Below are 24,891 nucleotides of genomic sequence, written 5' to 3' on the forward strand. Positions count from 1 at the left end.
CAAAGTTACATTTTTGATTTCCAGCTGCTATTGCCATGAGCTCTCATTAATTACTAAACTCAGCCAAGAACCAGAGATATTTTAAGTCGGTCACATTTTAATACTATTTGATGAATATTTCTTCTCACATAAATAATAAAACTTTTATCAGCACTGCTACTCAGATTTCAAATTACCCTTGATTTTAATATCCCTGAGTGTGCCAAAAAGTTTAAAACTATTATTACAAGGATCAAGAAAAAAGTGTTTTAATAATAATTCTTTTTTCTTTGTTTGTGATTCCTTCAAAATGAGATCTTTGCACTGGGAACCACGGCACATTCTTAGAGACCCAGCACTTGGGAGCCTAAAGAAGGAAGACCCCAAAGTCAAGGCCTAACTGGAATAAGGGTGAGTTCAAGGTCAGCTTGATCAACTTTTTGAGACCTTGTCTGAAAAATTAGAAGAAGAACTAGAAGTAGACACAGGCACTCAGTCACCGAGTGTTTGCCCGACATGTTTAATGGCCAGAGTGTGGGTTAGGGGGAGAATATGTTTATGTGCTAGGGGGAAATCCTGCGTCCTAAATTCAACAGATACATACAGAAATTGATCACAGAGTCTTGAAAGGTCAATTGTGTATAAAACTCAACCTGGATAAATTGTCAGCTTCAAAGCTAGGGAATTCAAATCATTACAGAAATAACAGAATGAAGTACGACTAAAACAAATACCATAATGGAATTTTGAACAAGAGACCTCTCCAGATGAAATCAAGATCAGGAAGAAAAGCATGAGCACTCTAGTTTATCTGTGCTCTCCCCACACCCCACCTGCACTTTCCAGAAGTGATGGCATGGGAAACAGTATCTTTGGAAGGGTATTAGGCAATGAGAGTGGGGGCAATGATCCCTCATGAATGGAATCAGTACTTGTTCAAAGAAGCCCCCAGAGAGCTACCTGTGACTTTTGCCACTTAGAAGAATGCAGGCCCTCCCTGGACACATAAGACCTGCCAGTACCTTGACCCTGAGCATCTCAGCCTCCAGAACTGTGAGGAATAACTTTCTATTGTGTGTAAACCAGGCATTCTATATTTTAATTAAAATACTTTTTTAAGAAAAGACATAATTGATATTAAATCTGTTTAGAACCATGTAACCTAACCTCAGAGGGCAAGGAAGCAGAAACCTATACAACCTAAGAGCTTTAAAGTGTAAATTTTCACCACATTTTATTTATTCATTGATACCCATTTGGCTAATTTCTAACTTCTGGATTATAAGTAATACAGCTATGAACATTCAAATACATGATTTTATGTTGAGTGCATATTTCTCTTGGGTGTATACACAGAACTGTCAGATTACATGACAGCTACTTGCTTAATATTTTCAGAAACTCCCAGGCTACTTTCAAAGTTGATGGATCATTTTATGTGTCTACTAGCAGTATCTGAGGGATCCAACTTCTCTATGTTCTCCCCACACCAAGGGCAAAATTTAATGTGATATTCTTACTCTTTGATTATTAACCTTTAAAATTATTTATTGACTTGTTTATTTTACTTTATGTATATGAGTGTTTTTGCCTGCATGTATATGTATATGCACCATGCATTAGTTTGGTGCCTGAGGAGGTAAGAAGGGAGTGTTGGGTTCCCCTGGAACTGGGGCTATGGTGTTGCAAACTCCCATATGGGTGCTGGGAACGAAACACAGGTCTTCTGCAAGAGCAAGTGCTCTTTACCACTGAGACATCCCTCCAGCCCTGTTCATCTTAAATGAACGTGTTATGCTAGTCCCTCCTTCTGTGTGACTTTAAAATCATTTTTACCTTATAACTCTCAAAGCCAACTGGATCTATGTTCCTGTGAAATCTCACAGTCATCTGATTAAAAATTATCCACCCAAAAAGGAAAATCTCTTCCAAAATTAAAAACATCTAAAGCACACATCATGAACATGTAATGTAAGCAATCCAAGACAAGCTATGAATTAATTAAAAGAGCTCAGGTGAAAGGCTGGAGAGATGGCTCAGAGGTGAAGAGCACTGGCTGCTCTTCCAGAGGACCCAGGTTCAATTCCCAGCACCCACGTGGTAGCTCACAACCCTCAACAACTCCAATCCCAGGGGATCCAAGGCCCTCTTCTCACCTCTAAGGACAGTAGTTCATGCACATGGTGTAGCGATACTTGAGGCAAAATAACCATACACATAAAATACAAAATAAAGGGGGAATTGATGGGGCCAATAGAAAGAGCTCTAGCTAGTAAGAGAGCAGGTGGAGGGGTGGGCATAGGGAGAGAGCATGGAAGCTTCTTGTGTCATTCAAAGTGAAGATGATTGTAGGAAACCACAGGTGATGTTTCATTCATTCACTTTTGGGAAGCTTCTCTGTGCGTGCACTGGGATTCAGGCGAGTGACCCAGACATAAATAGAAGACACCTCATGAGAACTTCTGCCAGGGGAGCTAGGAAGGACACGTTAATAACTGTGTCGTGAGGCAGATGAGGCCTCCCCCTGGCAAGTCCTTGCTGTTGGCATAATAATTCACCTGCTCACCAGTGAGTCTGAGGGAGGGGGACATCGCACACCCAAGCCTATTGCCCACTAACTGTTACATTTTGTTGTGAGACATTATCTTGCTTTGTATCCTAGGCTTGTCTTGAACTTACCACGTAGCCCAGGCTGGCCTCTAATTCATGCCAATCCTGCTCAGCATAGCCAGTGAGGAGATTGCTGTCACTTGGCCCTAATGATGGGCTCCTGGTCAGTCTAAGTAGCTGCTGAGCATCCTTTCAATCGACTGAAGTTGTCTTAGCTACAGCAATCCCACATCCACCCTGGTGTCCCTGCTTTTGTCTTCCTGGTCACCTGGCAAGTCTCACTGTCATGATTCTGACTCACTGCCATTTAACCTGTGGTCCAGGGACATAACCACAAATCCAACCTCTTCATCTCCTCTCAACTCATGCTTCACACTACTAAACTCTTGTTTGGAAGCGAGAGACTTAATAGACATCCCTGTAGAAATCAAGTCAGTAGTTTAATGAGGCCGTGAGTTCTTCCTCGCATTAAAACCAATGCCTCGATAGCAGCTGCTGTGATGGCCAGGGGCTCTCTGATAAGATTTCCGGGAGCTGAATTTGAGAAGAGGAAAGGTTTCCGTGGCATTAGCTGGGTCACTTCAGGGAATGCAGCATGTACTACACACTTGACGTGTTCCATCTGCCTTGAACGCTCTTCCCCTGTATAGTTCACCTCATGTCCTTCATCCTTCCCTCTCTATCACCAGGACTTCCCCAACCACCTATTAAAACACCACCCATTCCCACCTTTCCACAGACTCTGCCCTCTGCTTCAGTCTACACTGTGGTATCAATCACCTCTCGGCACACAGTGTATTTATCTGCCTCCTGCCTGTCTCTTTTCTTCGGCCGGCATTCCTCTAAAGTGAAAGGCTTATCGGCTTTGTACAGGTGCCCAGCAAGAGCTGGCTTTGCAGAAATGACTCTGATGGTTATGCACTTTAAATAGCATGCCATTTTAATCCTCCTTTTTACATGTTATACACCAATACGTCATATAGACAGAGAAACTGAGGTTGGTTATGCAAAATTTAGAAACTATAACGTCACAGTCAAGAGCAGGGGTCATGGATCCAGTCTGGGTCAGAGCATAGCTCAGCCATAGCATGACTTGGTGACGTAGGGCAGGTTGCTGAGCCGTTTTGGCTATAGAATTCCTTACCTTTGAGGGGTGATACTAACAATGGTGCTTCACTGTGATGTGAGAAGCCTCTATTCATATGTCAAGACCTTAAACAGTCCATGGTTCACAGAGGTCGTCAAGCAAAGGTCCAATAGAAATAAAGCGTTCACTAGGGAATACCTTCTAACAAAACCAACCTTCTCATTCTGACTTCTCACTCATGTACAACTTCCTGATTAAAACTGGGCTTTCTGGTTCGCCGTCTACACAGGAAGCGAAGATGTCATTCATCCATCTGGTCTTTATGTGCTTCTTCTCATCATGAACTAGGGAGTTGTTCAAGGCACAAACAGGCCAGGGTTCTAAACTATCACTGAGGCTCAGACTTGGCCAGTGTCTTGCACAATGGCTCAGTGATCCCTAATACCCTCTCTAAACAATACGACCACTTCCTATTCTCCTGTCTATGACAAGTTACACAGAAGAATGTCCAGGGAAACATGGCTTCCACCAAACCCAGGCCTCTTGGCGCCATAGGCTACATCCAAATTATGGCATCTGGAGCCTGTAGCAACAAGCTGCCTGTGCAGGTTTGTGTTGAACGAGGAAATGGAATGTTTGCCCTCACCACAAAGGTAGAGGGAAGCCCCAAGAGCAGCCACAGCCACTCAGCCGCTCTCTAGGGTAGTTCCCTCAGGTTACCTTGCCCTGATGATCATGTTTCATCTCCCAGCCCCTCGGGAGCTCCAGCTGTTTGTTCGCAAACATGTTGAGGAATCCCACGAGGTCCCTGTTATGCTGATAGCGTTCAAAGTGGTGGGTGTCCCGCCGGACTTTGGTGATCATGTGCTTCAGACACGTGTTGTTTGTAAACATGCGGTAGGCACTCTAGAGGAAAGAAGGAAGAGCAGTTGTTAGGCTGCCTGTGCACACAAGGCATGGGAGAGACCAGGTCTTCTCTCAGTATGTATGTATACAGGCTTCTATGTAATTCCAGACCCACGTAGGGCATCAGCCGCAGGAGCAAAGTGACTTGAGGACACAGAAACTGTAGAAAGTGAGGCCCTCTCCATGGCTGGTTTCTAGCTTTCCTGCTTCTTCTTCTCCCCCACCCTCCCCACTTCGGTTTCCCAAGACAGGGTTTCTCTGCATAGCCCTGGCAGTCCTGGAACTCACTCTGTATAGACCAGGCTGGGCTCAAACTCAGAGATCCACCTGCCTCTGCCTCCTGCGTGCTGGGATTAAAGGCATGCGCCACCACCGCCCGACCTGGTTTCTAGCTTTCTAAAGAACAAGCAAGCTGTGGCATTTCTTTCCACACCGGACATTAGGTCCCAGGGTTAGTTTAAGCAAAACACACAATCACAAGTATGTGATGTTGGGGCTAAATATACCACCTGACAGTTAACCCCAACAGTCTGTTCTTCCTCCAGCTTTTGACCAGGTAGGTCACTGGCTCAGAGGGTCAGACAGTGTAGAAGCACAGAGTTAAGGGCCTAGCTGTAGGTAAAATGCTTGCCATATGTTCGAACATCAGAAACACACACACTAACAAGGTGAGTTACTCACACCGCCAACCATGTCTGTGGAGACCACAGGAGGCAGGGACACTCATCTCAACCCCCGCACCTGCCATGGCTGGGTGGGGGCAGATGCTCAGGGAACCGGAGTGTAGTTAGAACAGCTTGGAGACCATACCTCACCATTCTGTCTTGTTTTGGTATCCCCAACCCCACCCCCGTCCATATACATAGCGGCATTTATTAAAATGCAAGTTTAATAAAGTACCATTCTACCACCACCAAAAAAAAAAAAAAAGAGGATTATCTTGTCATAAAGACTACTGTTTAAACTCATCATCAAAGATGGCAAAAACTGCTTGTGTCACAGACTGCCCACACCTCAGGTAATGAACAAATAAATGTATGAGCTAATACGTGTGCTAAGCAGCAAAAGGGGATCTAGGCCCATGAATCACTAGGAAGATGATATCCAGGAAATTGACTAGGCTATGAATGATCCATCCTGGAATCCTATTCCTCACTGATACAGTGAAAGGGCTTCCAATCCTCCTTATTCTCAGCATCCCAGAGGTACTTGGATTGACTGGGTCTGGAGGTCTTTGGGCTTTTCTTAATGAGCTTTGTTATTTCTTAGTCAGCCCAAAGTAACTCCCATAGACATCAAGTACCTGGAAACAGTGTCAACTCAACAACCATTTCCCATCTGTGCTGGGTCAGTGCTATGTGGTTATTAATACCAAAGATGAATACAAGTGACGGCAGTCTCTCCAGGGCCCCTCAGAGTGGTCACATCCAGCCCACACATTGATGGCTCATGGCGAAGCCCTAGGGAGCTCTCTTCCCTTTGGTGCAGCAAAGCCCAGGAAGTGGGAACTCTCCAGCCTGGCTTGTGAGTGTGTTGGGATCTGGAGAATTCTAATAATCAGACTTGGAATGAGAATACACCTTTGTTAGCTTAAGTCACTGGCATCTGATAGTTCCTGGGCTTAGGGTGTAACAAAAAAATGTTCTTATCAGCTCCTTGTCATAGACAGTTTTTGCTTTGCATTTAAAATATTTTTCCCTATCAAAACACATAGAAGGGAAGGAGGGAGGGAGGATGATCAGCCATAATGAACCAATCTCAGATCTTAGTTCCTTAAATTGGACTCTTAAACATGCTGAGGTATTTCAACCTGCCAGTCTAAATGAGAATTGGTTCTGATGGCTGGAGGTTTCGTGTGGTCCAGAACCTCAGGACCACAGAACAGGCAGATGTTCAGGGAATATGAGAGCATGGGGAAAACGACACCATGAAAACAGAGGGACTCACAAAATAAGGTGGAGGTTGCCAGCGAGAAACTTGGACTAGCTAACAGTTTATCCTGTGGTGAGCCCAACGTGAAGGTTTCACTGCCATCAGCAGGCACATGCTTCCTGCACTGGCTCCATGCTCCTCATGTTTCCACACAGCCGTGGCCTGGTGCCTGAGACCACACCAGTCTGTGTGGTGATGACAAAGAGCTTTCAAGACATACTGGGTAACAAGTCTCTCTGGGGACAAACTATTGCATGATGACTGTGTTGAATAGATGCACTGGCCATTGTTCTAAATGGGTGTAGCCAAGCAGACAGGACGCAGTGGTTCCTAATACAGAGCACCAAACCCGTTCCTCCCTTCTGTCAAGAGAGGCAGCAGAACTCCAGCAGAGCAGGACATGGCAGTTAGGGTCAGGAACCTTCCCAGTGGATGGACAGCTCCTTAAGCGTGGGAATCTTACCTGGGTCTTATAATTAATTATGCCCTTTATCTTCCTCCTCCCCACTCAGTGAGACATGGAATACTGTGCCAGGTTTGACTGATCTTGGAAAAAGCATCTATCAAAGTAAATTAAGCGCAAGAAGTCTTCTTTTCTCAGTAGTAAGCAGTAAACAACCTTTAGAACCATAGCCTTTAGAAGCCTGAAAATCATGCACATGGGTGTCGAGGGCTAAAGATAATACTTCTCCAGATAGCTACATTCTCATGAAGTATTTTCGAACAAGCATCTATGTAAGCATATAATACGTACACGGTAGTGAGTATATCTGTATCCATGTATGATGCATGGTGAGCTACAGATACACATAAAGTTTAAAGAGATTATTTGTTCTCCAGCTTGCACAGAATTCTGTTGTCACAGTTACAGAGACAAAGACTCTTCATCCCATTTGCCCCAATTTGCTCAGCTGTGAGGAGTAATAAGCAGTCTCTTGATTTTTTTCAAAACATGCTAAGATCCAAAACCAGGAGAATAAAGGATGTAAAATTGCTTTGAAGAAGTAAAGGTCATTATAGAATACAGGATATATGTAATTAAAAGACTATCTGGGGAGGCGGGGTTACCCCAATCTAGCTATGTCAGAACCGACAAATATAGTAGTAAAACTGTTTTCTACTTGTAGCCTTTGAAGCTTGTGGGCCAGCAGCCCACTTTCTATTAACCAAAGGGTCTCATAACCTATCATTAACTATGTGCTCAGTTCTGCCTGTGCGAAACCCTGAGGAAACAGACCTAAGCAGTCAAAAACAGGAAGATGGTCCATCACAGGGAAAGGAGTGGGAAGAGAGGGACTGTAGACAGAAGATCAGGTTGGAAGAACAGAGGTCACATGGGTGGGGAACACACTAGAACAAACCGGCAGACTTAGCAGAACTAAGACTAAGGCCCGTCCAGCGAAGAGACACTCAGCAGGTGACCTCAGGCTGGATGAGTGCATTGTAGTGGAGGGGGACATTGGTAAGGCCATGCTTCATTTCCCCAATGGGGGTTAGTGATTTCAGCCAGGTAAGTGGATCGGATTCCTTGCCCAAAACAACAACAGCAAGCTAGAAAAGAGTGAATGTGGCCCATTTCATGCCACAACCTCACGGCACTACGCAGGATGAGCCCCCCCGGGATCTGGATGTGGACTCCAATGTGGTTAAGCGAGCAGGTAAATGTCAATGGGAGATGAAGCGCCTTTACATGGGATCTGACCAACAGACCCTTTGGGTTTCCCTTGATGGGCAGTAACACCCTGGTTAGCTCTTTCTTTTGTAGTCTCAGACTGCCTTTCGCAGCCTCCCTCTTCCATGTCGCCCACCTTCCTAGTAAGAAATCAATTCTCAGTGGCTGAGTCAATGGCATCCTTAGCAGAATTTTGTTAAGTTTGGAGCTTAAATGTGTCTTCCTTGGCTAAGTGTTTGAGGTTTGAGAAGAGGAAAAATATTGAAAGGGGTTAAAGGCAATGCCTTGGTCTGTTTGGCAGCAAAACACGAAACACTCAGTTCTTAGCAATCAAGTGCAAGTGCCAAGCTAATCCCTGATTGATTGACGTTGAAGTTTGTCTTTAGAGTTGTGATGGCCAAAGCTCCTCGATTGCTGGTTCTAATTTCACCCAATTCTGTCAATTTCAAAAGTACCACTAAATACTCTACTAATGCATAACACATTTTGTTCAGAAATTCTTCATCAAGACTAGGTATTCCAAATTTAGATTTGGAAAACAACATCCCTGACTCGATAGCAAATGCCTCTCGTGTTCATGGGGCAAATATCAGTGATGTTGTTCATGACTCACTAAACAAAAATTATTATTAGCAAAAGCAAGAAATACTGGTTCCATAATAGGCCAGCTAGCATATGGAAATAATTCTGTATGCTACAGTCGGCATTAGTACTATCATTAACTAATTTGATTTTAAATAATTTTAAATTGTTTTCACCTACCTAAAGAATAACATGGAGGGAAACTTATATTTATTAGCAGAAATACCTATCAGCTCATCTACTATGCAACAGTAGTAACTCTTGATTTTTAAGAGTATGTTTAAGACATTATTAATAAACTTCAAATTAATATTTTTTTCAGTAAGTACTAAGGAATTTAGATAATTGAATGAATGCATGTCTAAAGCTTATTAAAAGTCAGGGTAGTAATTCTTAGCTTTGAAAATATCATTTGGTTACATATAATTAAATGTACTTATATCTAACATAAGTGAGACAAACACAAGCATCTCAACTCCAAAAGACTGGGTGCTGGTAACTAAATCTTGGATTAGTTTGCAGACAGTTTTGAAGAGATCTGATCCCATCCAGCAGAGGGCAGTAAAATCTACCTGAAAGTTACCATGGCTAGAAAGAGAAGTGGGAAAACATGTCAGTTTTTTCAGGGATGGCAACTGTATGCCCGTTCATGTTTTTCTTCCCAGCACATGTGCTTGTGTGATCTCTGCTACATGGGGTTTGTTTCTCATGCTCATCTTTCAACACGAACTCATTTCTTCAAATTGTTTTAATAAAAAAGAACGAGGGGAATTTCAACACTTCTTTGGAATGCTGCATATTTACAATAACATAAATAAGGATTTACTAAAACACCTATAAGCTAAGAGAAGTCAATCAAAAACTAAGAAAATAAAATGTGAATTAAAACTTCAAGAAAGTTTACTTTAAAATATTTTCTACTAATCTCCAAATAAGAAAAAAATATACATATCTCTGCACAAAGGTTATTCCTATTCATCCATAGCTCAAGACCGTAATAAGAAAAACACTAGCTACTTCAATTTACACCAACTATAAGTCAGAAAATAAGATTTCCTAACCTACAGAATTTAAATTTTGTAGACATGCACATCTTTTTAACCAGTAATGAATATAGTTGGGGCAGTAAAAAAAAAAAAAAAAAAAGTGAAGCCTTTAGAGAAGAATTTTTGTTGTTGTTGTTGTGTTTTTTGTTTTTTTTGAGACATGGTTTCTCTGTGTAGCTTTGCGCCTTTTTCCTGGAACTCACTTGGTAGCCCAGGCTGGCCTCGAACTCACAGAGATCTGCCTGGCTCTGCCTCCCCAGTGCTGGGATTAAAGGCATGCGCCACCACCTCGAAGAATATTTTTAACTCCAGCGGGGCTTTCCAGAGAAAGGAATTGTAAAATCACACCAAAGTACAGAACAGAGAAAGTCACACCACCTGAAGAAAAGAGAATGTGAAGGAAAGCCTGGGCAGAAGCTGCTCCAGCCAATGCCCAGTGCTTATAGGCCACAGCTGTGAGCAAGGCAGTGAAGTCATGTTTACCAATTACTTAAAGGACCACACAGATTCCTAGGACTCACTGCCACCCTGCTAGAGCAGAACCTGCAAGGAATCAATCATTTGCATTTATCTGAAAAAGCCTATCAAGTTAAAAACCACAGCTTTAAACCACAGCTCATCAACGGGGTAATGGTACCACAGAGATGAGGAGCTTATAGCAAAGACCAGCCCAGACAGAGAAGTCAGAAGCCCCACTTGGTGATATCTCTCGTAGTCTGAACTCAGTGTGGGATGGCATTCACACTGTAGAAAATGGTAAATGAAAACCAGGCCTTGATTCACTGTTTTGTGACATGTCCAGACTATGGGCCGACAGTCTGACTACAACAAACAAGGTATTATTAAAGCCATCCAGGCACATGTTGTCCTAAAATGTTTACTCTCTGGCCCTTCACAGAGAAAGTTTTGTAGACCAGAGAACTCGCTAGAGACAATAACATGCTAATATCCCACATCAAAGTAAGCTGTTGCATCAGGAACAGCTCCTGTATGTATTACCTGGCAGGGGTCTGGGTCCAGCTCTCCTTTGTCAACACAAAGCCATTCCTGTCCCTGTACACTAATAGGAGTATACATTAATAGGAGTGGAAAAAAAAATCACCAAAATTTTTTTTTTCTCTCAAGACAGGGTTTCTCTGGAGCTAGCTCTGCAGACCAGTCTGGCCTTGAACTCACAGAGATGGACTGTCTCTGCTTCCTGAGTGCTGGGATTAAAGGCGTGTGCCACTACCACCCAGCTAACAAACACCTTCTTCTTACTGTTACTTGTAAAGCATATACTATAATTCCTTTATATTGACATTTTTTTTTTCAAGACAGGGTTTCTCTATGTAGCTTTGAAGCCTATCCTCTAACTTGCTCTGTAGACCAGGCTGGCCTCAAACTCACAGAGATCCGCCTGCCTCTGCCTCCCGAGGTGCTGGGATTAAAGGCTTGTGCCACCACCACCCGGCTATACTGACAAATTTACTTTAAAAAAAATACACGGATACACATACACACATGAATACATACCACAGGAGCTTAAGTAACCCAGGTTGGCTTCCGCTTGATTGGGAGTCAAGGATGACCTTGAACTTGGGATCCTCTGCTTGCCTCTACCTCCCACTGGGGTTAGTTACAGACATACAACACACTTAGTTCAACTGGGTTGGGACCCAGGGCTCGGGCAGACCAAGCAAGCACTCAACCAACTGAGCTGTGTCTCTAGCCCTGGAAGCCTTTTTCTTGTACGTATTCCAAATGGTTAGTTTCCTCTCCAAAATACAGCACATAGCGATCTACTTGTCTTAATTTCTAGTGAGATGCACTAGGCCAAGCCACCCCTAGGTCAAATCACAGGGCCTTTTCACTTGTCTCCCTAACACCAATTGTGCCTCCTAAGACTCATTCAAGAATGAACTCTCAGAAACCCAATTCACTCTCACGAAAGCAACACATTTAGACCAAAGTACATACAAAGTCTAAATTCATTTCCAGATCATGTAAGCACTGTTAATATTCAGTATTCCCGTGCAGCTCTCCAAACTTAACTATATAACACATCCCACTTCTTCCTGCCCCCACGGCATTGCTTTGCTTAGTAAAGATGCTTTACTGCCCCTTGACATTTTTTGGCAGTGTGAATGTGGCTGGCTCCCTTGGAATGCCTATTGGTTACCCAAGTCTCCCGAAGTCAAAGTTGGTTGTTCCCTGTACCCAACCCTGTCATACCACATGATCAAAAATTTCTTTTTATTCATTATTCTCTTATCTATATCTGTCTGTCTTGTTTACCACCAAGTCTAGATTGTTCTAGGGAAATCACAGGGATTTGATAAACAGAATGAATAAACAAACGAGTACAAGCTTGAGTTATCTGATTTTTCTCTACAGCACGAGAGCTTTTGTGTCTTGTGACAATTCTAAATGTTAGTCTATTCCTCTTTGTAGAAAAGTTTGTGATCTCCTAGAATCATGTCACGCACAGGGTTAGGTTCAAGTTTGACTTCCTAGCTTCAAGCCTGATTTCCCTGTGTCCCTTTCTCTCTACACACCAGCACTACACTACTGTACTGCTAGCCCAGCTTCAGTGATCAACTATACCGTGACCATGACAGTCTCGAGGATCTTACTTTACAGACTCTGCTCCTTCTATTTAGACTTCTCTTGATGTCTGTGTTTGTGGGTCAAATTCCTATTTGGCTTTCAGAATCCTTTGCATTTCCATCTATAAACCCTTTTCTGTGCATTCCCATCTACCTGACCTCTTCCCCGTGCATTCCCATCTCTGACCCCTTCCCCGTGCATTCCCATCTATCTGACCCCTTCCCCATACATTCCCATCTATATGACTCCTTCCCCATGCATTCCCATCTATGACCCCTTCCCTGAGCATTCCCATCTACATGATCCCTTCCCTGTGCATTCCCATCTATCTGACCCCTTCCCCATACATTCCCATCTATCTGACCCCTTCCCCATACATTCCCCATCTATCTGACCCCTTCCCCATACATTCCCATCTATCTGACCCCTTCCCCATACATTCCCATCTATCTGACCCCTTTCCCATACATTCCCATCTATCTGACCCCTTCCCCATACATTCCCATCTATCTGACCCCTTCCCCATACATTCCCATCTATCTGACCCCTTCCCCATACATTCCCATCTATCTGACCCCTTCCCCATACATTCCCATCTATCTGACCCCTTCCCCATACATTCCCATCTATCTGACCCCTTTCCTGTGCATTCCCAGTGGGGTTACACACTCAATGTTCCTGTGCATCCCTTCTGCATAATCGTCAAAACACTGCAATGTGTTTTCAAGGCTGAGATTCCAAGACCCATGGGTGCTGGCATCTATATGTTCCTAGGACTTAGCTCAGTGCCTAGTATATAACAAGGAATTAATAGAAAGTTGGCAAATGTGCAAAAGCCTAAGCCCTCATGCAAGATGTGAAGACAAATACCATGCTATTTATGCTCTTCTTCCACCCAAGTCATTTTTATTCTAAGATAAACCTGTAAACTGGGACATATGATGAGTAAATCAGGTAGATGCACATACTGACGAAGTTAGACAGAAACACAAGAATATCAGTAAACAGGTGCACAGTAACTACCTCACAGACACCTCCAGGTACCAGAACTATGCCGGGGTCTACTTTCCCCTTTGGTCTAGTCTGATTTTCCTAAGATGTTTAGTTTGTTTTTCCACACTCAGTATTTCCCCCCCCCCCTTTCTAACTTTCCCGTTATTGTAGTGACTAATGTGAGATCATTACTATTCAGGGCCATCCTCAGTGTCCAATCTTCCGTTTCTAACCCACCAAATCTTGCCAACTTTCTGCTGCTTCCTCTCCTGCTGGGGCCTTCCCTAGTTGAGGCTTCTCTCAAGTCTTGTCCTGATGAATGGATTCTACCTAGCTGAACTTATAGGCAATATATCCTTTATTTATTTAGATCACTCCATATACAATTATGACAGCCTTTCTCCAATTAACATCTTCAGCAAAGCTGTTCTCTCAACACCCAGAAACTTGTGCAATGATCCTCCTGGTATGGTTGATTGTGCGCCCTTCCCCCGCCCCGATGCATTCACTGAAACCTAATCACCAATATGATGACATCAGGAGGTAGCTCGGCAGTGGATAAGGCGTAATGAGGATCCTGCTGAGTGGGATCAGTACCTCCTAAAAGCAGAACCGAAGGCAGCCCTCACATCCTCTCAGGAAGGTACAACCCACGAAAAAACATCGCCTGACTCCAGATCAGCCAAAATGATCCTGGACTTCTCTGCCCCCAAGATTGCAGAAAATGAATGGACTCTTGCTATTATTATAAGCCAGTCAAGTCAGCTCTAAAGGTTTTTGCTTTGGTTTGTTTGGTGTTGGATGTCTGTTACATATAGTAGGCAGTTTATATGGGCTTAGTGGTTGAAGTCGCAAGTCACTTAACACAGAGTTTGGAAGACACCAAGCGCTCAGGAAATACTCTGGCGAAGCCTGTGGTCATTACATGCGTGAGGATCATTTTCTTCAGCCTGGATTTTTGCTACTCACAGGGTTAGAATGCAGCACAGTGAAGAACTCTGGGCTGATGAGGAACTTCACAGGAGGCGACTGTAACAGCAGCGTGAGCCTGGATCTGGAGGTAGAGTGAGGCAGGACGTTCTCCCGGCGGAAATCTAATCAGACAGACCAAAGGCTTTCAGAACTAAACAAGTCAAATGGAACTTATATCATGTGCTATGATTCCAACTCCCTGAAACTACATTCTTTTATTTGCCAAAAAAAAAAAAAAAATGCATGCCTAAACCTGACTGTTCTTAATGACACTACAATGATACTGGATATCATTTCTAGTTGTTATCAATGTCACAAAGCATCCACAGTTTTTTGTTTTGTTTTTTTTAAGAAATGGCCAGGCTCTTGTTCCACATTGACCCAGGTTCTGAAGCTGTGGTGATTTTCAATCTATTTGGTTTTGTGATACTTTTCTCAGAACCCGTAAAAGGTGAAGTATTAGGAAAGACTTCTGTCAGATTATTTCTTCCTTTCTTTATAAGTTGTCTTATCAGATCTACAGAAGTGAAAGAATTCTCTTAAAGAAGAGCCCAATTCTTAGAAATCCGTGTTCTTTTTCTGTGTCTCTGAGGTTGCAGGCAAAGGCCTCTCTTACCTGCGCTGGCTTGGTGGAAGTCGGCTTCCTCCCCTGCCCCGTCCACAGCACTGGCATTTTCCTCGGGCCTCTGGCTAGTCATGGTTCTGCGGATGCTCTGATAACTGAAAGCAGGGGTCTGCAGTTACATTCCAGCTGGCGGACGCTGCCCGAGAGCCCAGAAGTTCCAGGCTCCCATCCTCCACCTCACAGAGCTACCTGTTGCTTTAAGTAAATGACAATGCATCGAAGCTATTTATAGACCATTTTCCTGACAAATTAATAAGACTTAAAACTGTGTCCCTTAGCCAAAGAACTATAATAAAAGAAAAAAAAAAAAACAAACAGCTTTCTGTTCCACAGCAATTAGTGTTTTGGTGAAGAATGGCTGCTGTGGAAGGTTAGGTGGATAAAGCTGCATCGCAAGGGAAGATTCTAGAGGTCAGAAGTCCAGCTTCAGAGCCTACATGTGTAAACATGCCTTACTAAAACTCAGTGTGTGATAGGAATCATTAAGATTAATTTCTCAGCAGCTTCCCAGAATGCAAGTGTGTATCTATGTTTATATTTCATTTTCTTTCTCCCAAGAGAAGTCCAATGGAGTTTACGACACCTACGGCCCAGTGATGGGACATCAAAGTTAAAAGAAGCAGCCAAGTTTCCTGTCCTCCCCGTCCGTCTGTGTAAGAACCCAACCACAACAGAGAGCAGGAACCGTAGGAGGTGTGTGCTCACCGCCGGTTCAGCTGCTCCATTTGCTGTATGGAATTAGATCTCTGCAGGACCTGTGGGGCAGGGGGAGCTGTCGGCCGCTGCCACGTCGTGGTTCTGTTTACGTGATCCACGTAGAAGATCCTGCCGTGGCTGTCGATGCGTGCCTCCCAGTCTAAAGAGCAGGAAGGCACCAAGAGGGGTGAGCGGAGGAGCTGGGCCGGCAAGGTGGTTCATTAAGTTCAGCACAAGTTCTCGCTCCTTCACACACTATAATTTGTGGCTAATAACACATACCTCACAGCGTAGTCCAGCATGCCTCCCCAATCCACTTGGGAAACTGCTGTTACTAGCTATTAAGTCTCCGCAGAATGCATGAGATCAGACTCTTAAAGAATTTCTAAAGGTAAAGAACCTTTTCATGTTGCCTACCATCATCATCCTTTACACATAAGCATCCGCTTTAAAAGTACATGTAGGGTGGTATCATAGTATTTTTGATAGTTTCACACCAAAAATGGTATTGGTGTTTTTCACCCAAATTTCCTCTTTCTCTGTTTTTCTTTGCACCTTTCCCGTCTCACAGCTTAGCAGACATTTCCGTGTGCATTTATGCACAATAGTGATAAATGTAGGTATTAAATGGACAGTAGCTAGCCGGACACACACTTCACAGTAATCAGCCAGCATCATTATCTATACATATCAGTCTGCTCTCTCCTGGAGAGAAACATATTTTTTAGAACAAGGACAACTTCTCGTGCGTTCAGTAAAATTGGAGGACAGTCTAGTCTTCAGAACCAGGTGTCTTGCTCCTATGACTAGGTGGCCCCTTCTTATTTAAGCTAATGGAACATGGTCTGATCTTTTCAAAAGATAAATTTTCAGAATTTATTACCGTTGGGAGGAGGCCTTTATATTCGAAACATGAAAACATCAGAGACCCATTCTTTGTTCAGAAAAAAAACCCCAGATATTTCTGAGTAAATTAATTTAAAAATTAACAAACACTTTTCTCCTGAGAAGTTGAATTGGCTCAACTTTTCCAGGTTATCACAAAACTCATCACTGACTCCCTGGATCTGGTGCAGGAGCCCACGAAGAAGGCATGAGCTTTCCTCACAGAGGGAATGGAACAAGTACCCTGATCTAGTCCTTATGGTTGCAAAGCCCTGCACCGTAGGCCCAGCCTGCTCTAGACCACACTATCGATTCAGCTGTGGGTGGACAGGCATCTTATACTGACCGGGGCACTGCCAAATAACAACTGCCAAGAGAAAGGAAATTGAGTAGCGATAAAGCACCATAGCCTCTCAACGAACACTACTTACTTCCAAGGGGAGGGGGTAGAGTGAAGCCCCTATACAACTGGATTCTTTGGGTGCAGCTACAATTTCATCAACAGGGCATTCTGGAAGACTTCATCTCACGCTCGGTGTGCCTCATGGACACATGGTAAGCATGTCTGAGAAGCATTTTCCAAAACCCTTTGCTCTGCCCTACAGTTCTGTTTTCTTCCACACACGCTTGTCTATCTTGGACATCTCAAGATCTCAGGTCTCCTGTCTCATGCGTATCTTGTTAGAGCTGGGAAAATCTACCCTCTGACAGCATGCCAAGCCAAATTCACATGAAAACAACTAGCAGTGTTGTCCACAAGACTGTTTATAGTAGCTCTCAGTAGAAAGAAAAAATACAGAATAGGTCAATTAGAGATTGAAAAAAGAACAGAAAGCTAAGTAGAGGAGTCAGAAAAAAAAATGTGGCCAAGCTTCCAAGATACGGCTGTTACTAAAAGCTGGCTCTGGACTTCTGGCAGCTGAAGCAGAAAGAAAACACATTGCTGCATGCTTTCCACTTCCTGACAAAAGCAAGCTTCAAAAAAACCCCAACCTTCAGAGATGGAATTGTTTCCTTGGAAATAACTACATAAAGATCAACCTAACTAGATGTGTAGGCAGCCTGTTTAACAGCTTATGGGAATAGTAAAATGGAGACATCTGGAGGAAGGATCCCCCAATACAGTTACCACTGTGCCTTGTACAAACCATACAATAAGAGAACAAGTAATTTTAAATGATACAGTTCTACAAAAAGTAATGATCCTTTTATTTACCTTCCAACAAAGACCAGGGACAACCCTAAATTGCCATTCATTAAAGACATTTTTTTTTTAAAATGTACAATTGGAAGAAAAAGAAACCAGACCCACAAATTTGCTCTCTAAGAATATAGAAACTGGATTACTTTGAAGGCTCTTCTTAAAAATAGCAGATCAGAGCCACAACATTGCTGACTTCAAGTGAGTGTTTGGCATTGGGATGGGAAAGACTGCTAATGCTTTTGGCATTCTTCCCACCCAAGTGGTCAATATCTGTAGGGTGATTCACTACCATCATCACCAGCATAGTTATTCTGAAGGGTATAACCTCTTGTGTGTCTTTCTATTGGATCTGATTTGGTCTTCACATAAGAATGCATGTGAATACTCACTGTACACCACCATGGTTTCTTTTAGAGGGGTGCAATTAGACAGGGATGGGCAGAGCTAGAAGGCAAGGCCTGGACCCTTCCTGTCTTCCACCACAGTGTAACATAAAGTGAACCGTCAGGATGGAAGGAGACGGAGAACAATGGCCGCAGTGGGTCTCAGGCATTAGAACATTAAACTGGGATAAGAGGTATGGTTTCCATGTGTGGTTTGTTACATCCTTGCTGGAAGTCCTTCACAGAGCTACCATGTCTCCAGGGATCACCATTTTATTTTTTTATTTTAATACAGAGGTTTTGTGCCACTTGTATAAAGTACAAAATATGTGATCTGGGCAATCAGGACAGCAAGGTAGGAAATTGGTGGCTGAGGACACAAAAAGATTTTCTAAGGTACAGGTTGAATAGTGTGTCCTGCTCAAAAGATTGTAGGCTGAACTTACTCTTTGGTGTTGTACTTATTCCGATAAAAAGTATTAAAAGTTCAAGTAGCTGCATACTTTCCTTGTTCCTCGGGGGTTTTTGTTTTGTTGTTATTGTTGTTGTTTGTTTTTAAAACATAGTCTCACTATGTGGCCCTGGATAGCCTGGAACTCACTATGTAGACCAGGCTGGACTTAAACCCACAGAGATCTGGTTGCCTCTCCCACCTGAGTGTTGAGACTAAAAGTGGCCTTCTGTAGTCTTTGATTTTTAAGAAGTATCTTTTGAAATTAAATGTATCTTCTTTTCCATGAAAGTCAATCTTAAACTCCAAGGACCGAATCCCTAAAAATTTTGAGAGTAATTATAGTTTTCAGAGTCAGTGACTGGTTTTAGGTCTTTGATTTAAAGGATGCTTTAACCATGAAAGGGAAAAATCGCAAAAAGTCAATGCTTCTCACTGTGTTCTTCCAATCCTGCCTATCTATACCCACTATGTAAGTAACATCACCCTGACAGGGAGGCAGCTACTGGGAGCTACTGTCCCTGCCCCTGACTATTCATCCAGCATCTGTTCCTAGGGAAAAACTATCCTGGGGGCCAGGGGAGGAGGGCGGCAGATCTGCATCAATTCCACACTGCCTCCTGTGTGGCCATGAGTTAAGCCACAGTTACCCCAGAGCCGATTTGAAGAGAAAGGAAGCCATTTTTCTGAGTGGCTATGTTAGCCAGCCTGTCTTCCCTTTGATCTTGAGGCTAAAAAGACCAAGAGGGTCAACCTGATAATGCACTGGGTGGCCTCAATCCTGAAGCTCCTCTATGTGCCAGCACCACTGATCACTCATGACAAGATACAGCATGTTTTAAGACCCCAGGTTTCTCCCAAGTGTCGTGTGCACTCCAAGGCCCAGAGTTTTCCTATTTCCTACGATTGGTAGAGCACCTCTCGGCCAGTGATTGGAGGCCCTCACATCTCAGATCATGCTCATGGGCCAAAGCAGGAGTAAGTCCCTGAGAACCAACTGGTAGGTCATTATGACAGATAAGTAACGAACAGAGTTCAAGTCTGTGCCTGGATCCAGGGACAGGAGAGGGGCTGGAAGCAGCCGCAAACACCTCCTTTAAATTAAATAGTTCAGACAGATGTTCAAAAACTGTCACCAGGCCATGCAGCCTACCATGTGACCAGCCACAGCGATTAGCTGATAATGTCTGAGCGAGTCCCTACTGGATTTTTATTTTATTACAAGTACTACTACTACACTACTACTATTATTATTTTGGTTTTTCAAGACAGGGTTTCTCTGTGTAGGCCTGGCTGTCCTGGAACTCACTCTGCAGACCAGGCTGGCCTCCAACTCTGAGATCTGCCTGCCTCTGCCTCCCAAGTATTAAAGGTGTGCATGACCTTCGCCCAGCTCTAATTGGCTTTTTAACTCTTTGAAGAGCAGTGTAAGTTTTTTTTGTTGTTGTTTTGTTTGTTGGTTTTTTTGTTTTTTTCGAGACAGGGTTTCTCTGTGTAGCTTTGTGCCTTTCCTGGATCTTGCTTTGTAGACCAGGCTGGCCTCAAACTCACAGAGATCTGGGAAGAAAGGTGTGTGCCACCACCGCTCAGCCGAAGAGCAGTGTAAGTTTGCTAGGTACTTTTTTCTCAGCATCTGGTAGGAAACAAATACAAGAGAAGAAGAAGAGTCAACCTTGAGAAGCATCCAGACCCAAAGTGCACTGGTTCCATGGCTTGTTCTTCCAGGATGGGGACAGCAAGGTTCATGCAGAGCAAAGGCTGCTGCTCATCTAGACACAAGCACTGAACAGGGCCCATCTATCTGGGTCAATTCAAGGTGGCTCACACAGTCACTGTAACTCCTCTCATAAGATAAGGATGTCCCCAGATGGGGTCCTGCTGTATAAGCCTCTCCCACAAGAAGAGAAAGGTGTACCTCCCCAGGTCTGACCTCAAAACACAATATAATGAGGTTGCAGCAAATCCCAGAACTTTCTACTGTGTCCAGAGTGTTTCTGGCACCTAATAAACAGCATGCCACCATAAAAGTCTGTGGTGATATTTTGTTGTGTGCTCTAACAAATCAAGCTTGCCTGAAGATCAGAGGGCAAAGCCAGCCACTACTTAGCCATAGAGGCCAGACAGTGGTGGCACACACCTTTAATTCCAGCACTTGGCATCTGTGTCTTTGCTCCCAATACTTGGGAGGCACACACCTTTAATCCCAGCACTAGGGAGGTTGAAACAGGAAGTGACATGGCTGGGCAGAGAAAGGAATATAAGGCGGGAGGAGACAGGAGCTAGGTCTCTTTCAGGCTGAGGCGTTGGTGAGGTAAGAGGTGGTGGCTGGCTGCTCTGCTTCTCTGAGCTTTTGGCATTTACCCTGATATCTGGCTCCGGGTTTTTATTGAGACCAATTAGGATTCATGCTACAAAAGCTACCTTAGTGCCTGTACAGACAAAAGGTCAGCTTTACATTCACCTCTCCACACAGCTTGCTTCTCTTCTAACCTGGGATTAGACTACTAGATCTGGGGGAAAGGAATGTCTCTGATTCAGCTTTTCCTAGTATGGGACCATAAACAAGTCCTTGGATTTGTCAGGGTTTCATGCGCACAGGACAAGAATCACCCTGTCGGATATCTATGCCTCCTTTGATAAACTACAGATAAGACTTCCTTAATCTATCTTTCAAAATTATTATAACTCAGAAAAATTAAGGAGAGTATGTGCCTTATAAAGTATAAGGATGCAAAGCACGGCATAATTCTGAGTTATTATAAAAACAGTACTTCTTAAAGTACAACTGTCAGCTGGGCTGTCGTGGCGCACTCCTTTAATCCCAGCACTTGGGAGGCAGAGGCAGGTGGATCTCTGTGAGTTCGAGGCCAGCCTGGGCTACAGAGTGAGTTGTAGGAAAGCCAGGGCTACACAGAGAAACCCTGTTTTGAAAAAAAAAAAAAAAAAAAGAGGGAGAGAAACTGTCAACCTCAACACAGGGCCCTTAGCGGAGCCACAGATTTAAGTCAGAGACACAGCCAGAAGTAGCAGAAAAAGGCCAGGTCAGGAGGGGATAGTCAGCCAGGCAAACAGTCAAGTAACCAAACAGAGTGTTACAAAGATGAGCCATGGGAATGAGTACACAGCTGAGCAGCCATCAGGTGTGGAGACCCAGCCTTGCCCGTCAGCAGAGTCTGCAAACTTCCAAGCTGATTGTTACTGTGACACGTGTGTACCTCTCATTTTTATAAAGACATACTTTAAGAGCTGAGCTTTTGAAATGAAAAGACCTGGTTACCTATTCTTTCTGAAATGTCATTTGCTGAGTGTGTGCGGAGACGTGTCTCTCTGAAGGCACACTGGAAGTTTAGATGGGACAAATCTTGGTTGTGTCAAGGCTGTCCTACCGTCTTCAGATGTTTGACATCCCTGTCCCCTCCTCCTGAAGTCCAGCACCACACTGTTGTGAGGGAAGGCAGTTCGTGGACTCTGGGGTGGCTGGCACTCGGCACCGCTACCAAAACAACTGAACAGGAATAGGCCTTAAGATTCATCTGTATGCCATCACTCATTAAACAAGGCATACTGCTGGATCACTTTTACTCTTTGGGATTATCATCAAATGCTGTAAAATGCCAACTGTTTGCCAAGAAAAAATTATCCATATAGTTCTATTATCAGTGTTTAAACAAGGGCATTGAGATATCATAAATTGAGATGCTAGTTTCAGCAAGAAAGCGTCTATTAAAAATGTAAGCTCTAGATCAAAATTATGTCCAAAAAATACTAGAGTAACCTGATGTGACTGGAGGGAGCTTATTACCAGGACACTCATGCAATGCTATGCTTCCTTTTCCAATGCCCAGGAACTCCTGGACTGATCCACGTGCACAAACAACCTCTGCCACAACTCTCTTCTGCTGTTCCCAATCCACTTTGCTCCAATTATACCAAAATATCCCCCAAGAGCAGTATTTGATTTTTATCCAAATGTATCAAAAATGGAGGGATCTGTGTCCAGCAGAATTCCAGGAGGACCAGGCCAGTTATTTACAAACTACAACAGTAGCATTCAGCTCTCTCCAAACCTCACCAGTGAGTATGTCAGAATCAGAACTGCTTGCTGCTTTCTCTTTACAACCCATTATTTAAAGTACATGAAGGCCCCCACGTGACAGAACAGGTGTGAAGAGAGCCGAGAAGAGGGTGAGGAAAGAGGAAAACAGTACATCACCGGGCCTCTCTCCAGCTGCTTCTCCAGCAGTGCACTACGGAGCCCCATCTCAGCCACCACCGTGAACTGCTCTCCACATACTGCTGTCAGGGACTCCAGACATTTAAATAGACTTCATCTTCCATGCTGATTACGAGTGGGTTAGTGTCGCTTAGGCCGTGAACCATTTCCCCCACACCCCTAGTCCTCAAGCATCTATTCAAGTGCTCTGTGTCTTCTGGGAGTAAAAGAATGAAACACCCTTTAAATCTTCAAATAGCGGTTATATCCTCCCCCCAAAATGTAGGCTAATTTCTGAAATTAATAATATGTCCTGTGTATCCTAAGGAAAAAACTAAGATCCCTGTGCTTAACAGTTTAAACTGATGGAAGAGACAAAAAGCCAGTCCATTAAAGGGTGAGGTTCTTCTAACTCTTAGACTTTCTACTCCCTAAATGAAAGTCATGCTCCCGTGAAGAATAATTTAAAAGATTAAAAAATTTTCAGAGTCATGACATTTACACCAGGGGCAGAACAGTGTTTGCTCTTCCTAGCTGCCCTTTCATTCAGAATAGTACCAGAGAGGAGTGACCATGCAGAGCATCCCAGATTACAGCTACTTGGTCATCTCCCAGACACGTTCTTCTCCAGGACCCATGGAAACGAGCTGCCTGTTACCCCGTGCACCGCCAGTAGGGCAAGCCTTTGGCTAACAGCTGCTCACTTGGTGGGAGAGCCTCGTCCACCCTCTGGTACCGGCTGACGTCTTGCCGCACTGAAGGTAGCGACCGCAACGGCTGGTGGCCATTGGCTTGGGAACCTAGGATTAAAGGTAAAAAGTTAACCCAAGTTACTCGGGTATTGCTTCCCCTTTTGTGTCAAAACAGGTGTCTCTCTCTATGCACACATGTGCACGCACGTGTACACACACACACACACACACACACTCACTAACTCACAAGAAAACACACATCTAGGATAGATGTACTGGGATTACATATGTAATCCCAGGATTTAGCAGATTGACAAAGGAGAATAGAGAGCTTTAGGCTAGCCTGGGCCATACAGGGAGACCCTGTCTGAATAAAAAGCAAGCAAAGAAATCAAACATCAACCGTAGGCAGGGATGTCTTATATACTCTCTTTTTTTCTCATTTCCCACATGGATTAGGAGCACAGAAGAGGTGACCCTGGAGAAATGTCCCAGCAGGCATCTTTCATTGCCCCTCACTGCCTCTAACTTGCTCCGGCACTTTAGGGTCACAAAGTGACCACAGGTTAACGAAAAGCAAAAGAGGGGTCAGAGGGAAAGAAAATGATAACTTAGGTAGAAAAATAAATCACACAATAAGAAAACAATTCCTAGGGCTGGGATGGACCTCAGTCACATAGCACTTGCCTAGCGTGTCAGCTCAAGGCTCTAGCATCAATCCCCACTCCAGAAGAAAAGGAGTAATTCCTATTTGAGCCTTGTACTATTTAGGCACGTAAAACTGCCCTTTCTCTTCTCATAGCTTTTTTCTAGAACATTAGGAATAAACATTCCTGGGAGCCACGTTCACCGAGATTCGGGACACATTTTGGTCTGAATCTGCAACGTGAACTTCTTTCCTCCTGTTCTCCGTCTTCACACATTAGGACCCTCGCCTAACACAACCGACATCTCTTGGACAAAGTTTTCATGCAAAGCCCACACCAACTGTCTGTCCCGGAGCTTTAAGAAAGAGGTGCTCCTGAGAACCCCTACCTATTACAAAAAGGTTGTGGTTGATTTTCGTATCTTAAGATTGAGGTCTGCTGTTTGTCAGGCCTCTTACGACAGCAACAGACGATCCAATGTTTTAAAAAGACTGAATTGGAACTCAGGTCTTTGGGCATAGAAACCACACCACCTTCCTTCCTAGCTCTGTGAATGGTAAACGATTAAGCTCTCGGGCTGGCCTCTCCAGATCTGGGCTGGTAGACCAGATGCACAAGAAGGGCATCTGTTTCCATCTCTTCCCCTTCCTAATCCTTTTGCTAATCAGTGAACTCCAGGTGAGGAACTCACCTCTCTCTTCACCGACACATGCAGGCTGCATTATAA

The 24,891-nt window shown here is 43.8% G+C and overlaps 1 protein-coding gene across 4 annotated transcripts in view; it reads right to left on the bottom strand.

Moving 5' to 3' along the window:
- Hecw2 (HECT, C2 and WW domain containing E3 ubiquitin protein ligase 2) overlaps positions 1-24,891 on the bottom strand; it is a 363,598-nt gene that overhangs the window by 84,613 nt on the left and 254,094 nt on the right. For all 4 annotated transcript variants that reach the window (XM_036173112.1, XM_036173110.1, XM_036173111.1 and 1 more), the window contains 5 exons: positions 23,530-23,625; positions 15,699-15,849; positions 14,985-15,088; positions 14,366-14,490; positions 4,397-4,582 (listed from right to left, as the gene is read on the bottom strand). In XM_036173112.1, coding sequence (XP_036029005.1) covers positions 4,397-4,582; positions 14,366-14,490; positions 14,985-15,088; positions 15,699-15,849; positions 23,530-23,625 — 662 coding nt within the window. The remainder of the gene's footprint in view (positions 1-4,396; positions 4,583-14,365; positions 14,491-14,984; positions 15,089-15,698; positions 15,850-23,529; positions 23,626-24,891) is intronic.

Source organism: Onychomys torridus, chromosome 23 (assembly GCF_903995425.1).
Source record: "Onychomys torridus chromosome 23, mOncTor1.1, whole genome shotgun sequence".
NCBI lineage: Eukaryota > Metazoa > Chordata > Mammalia > Rodentia > Cricetidae > Onychomys > Onychomys torridus.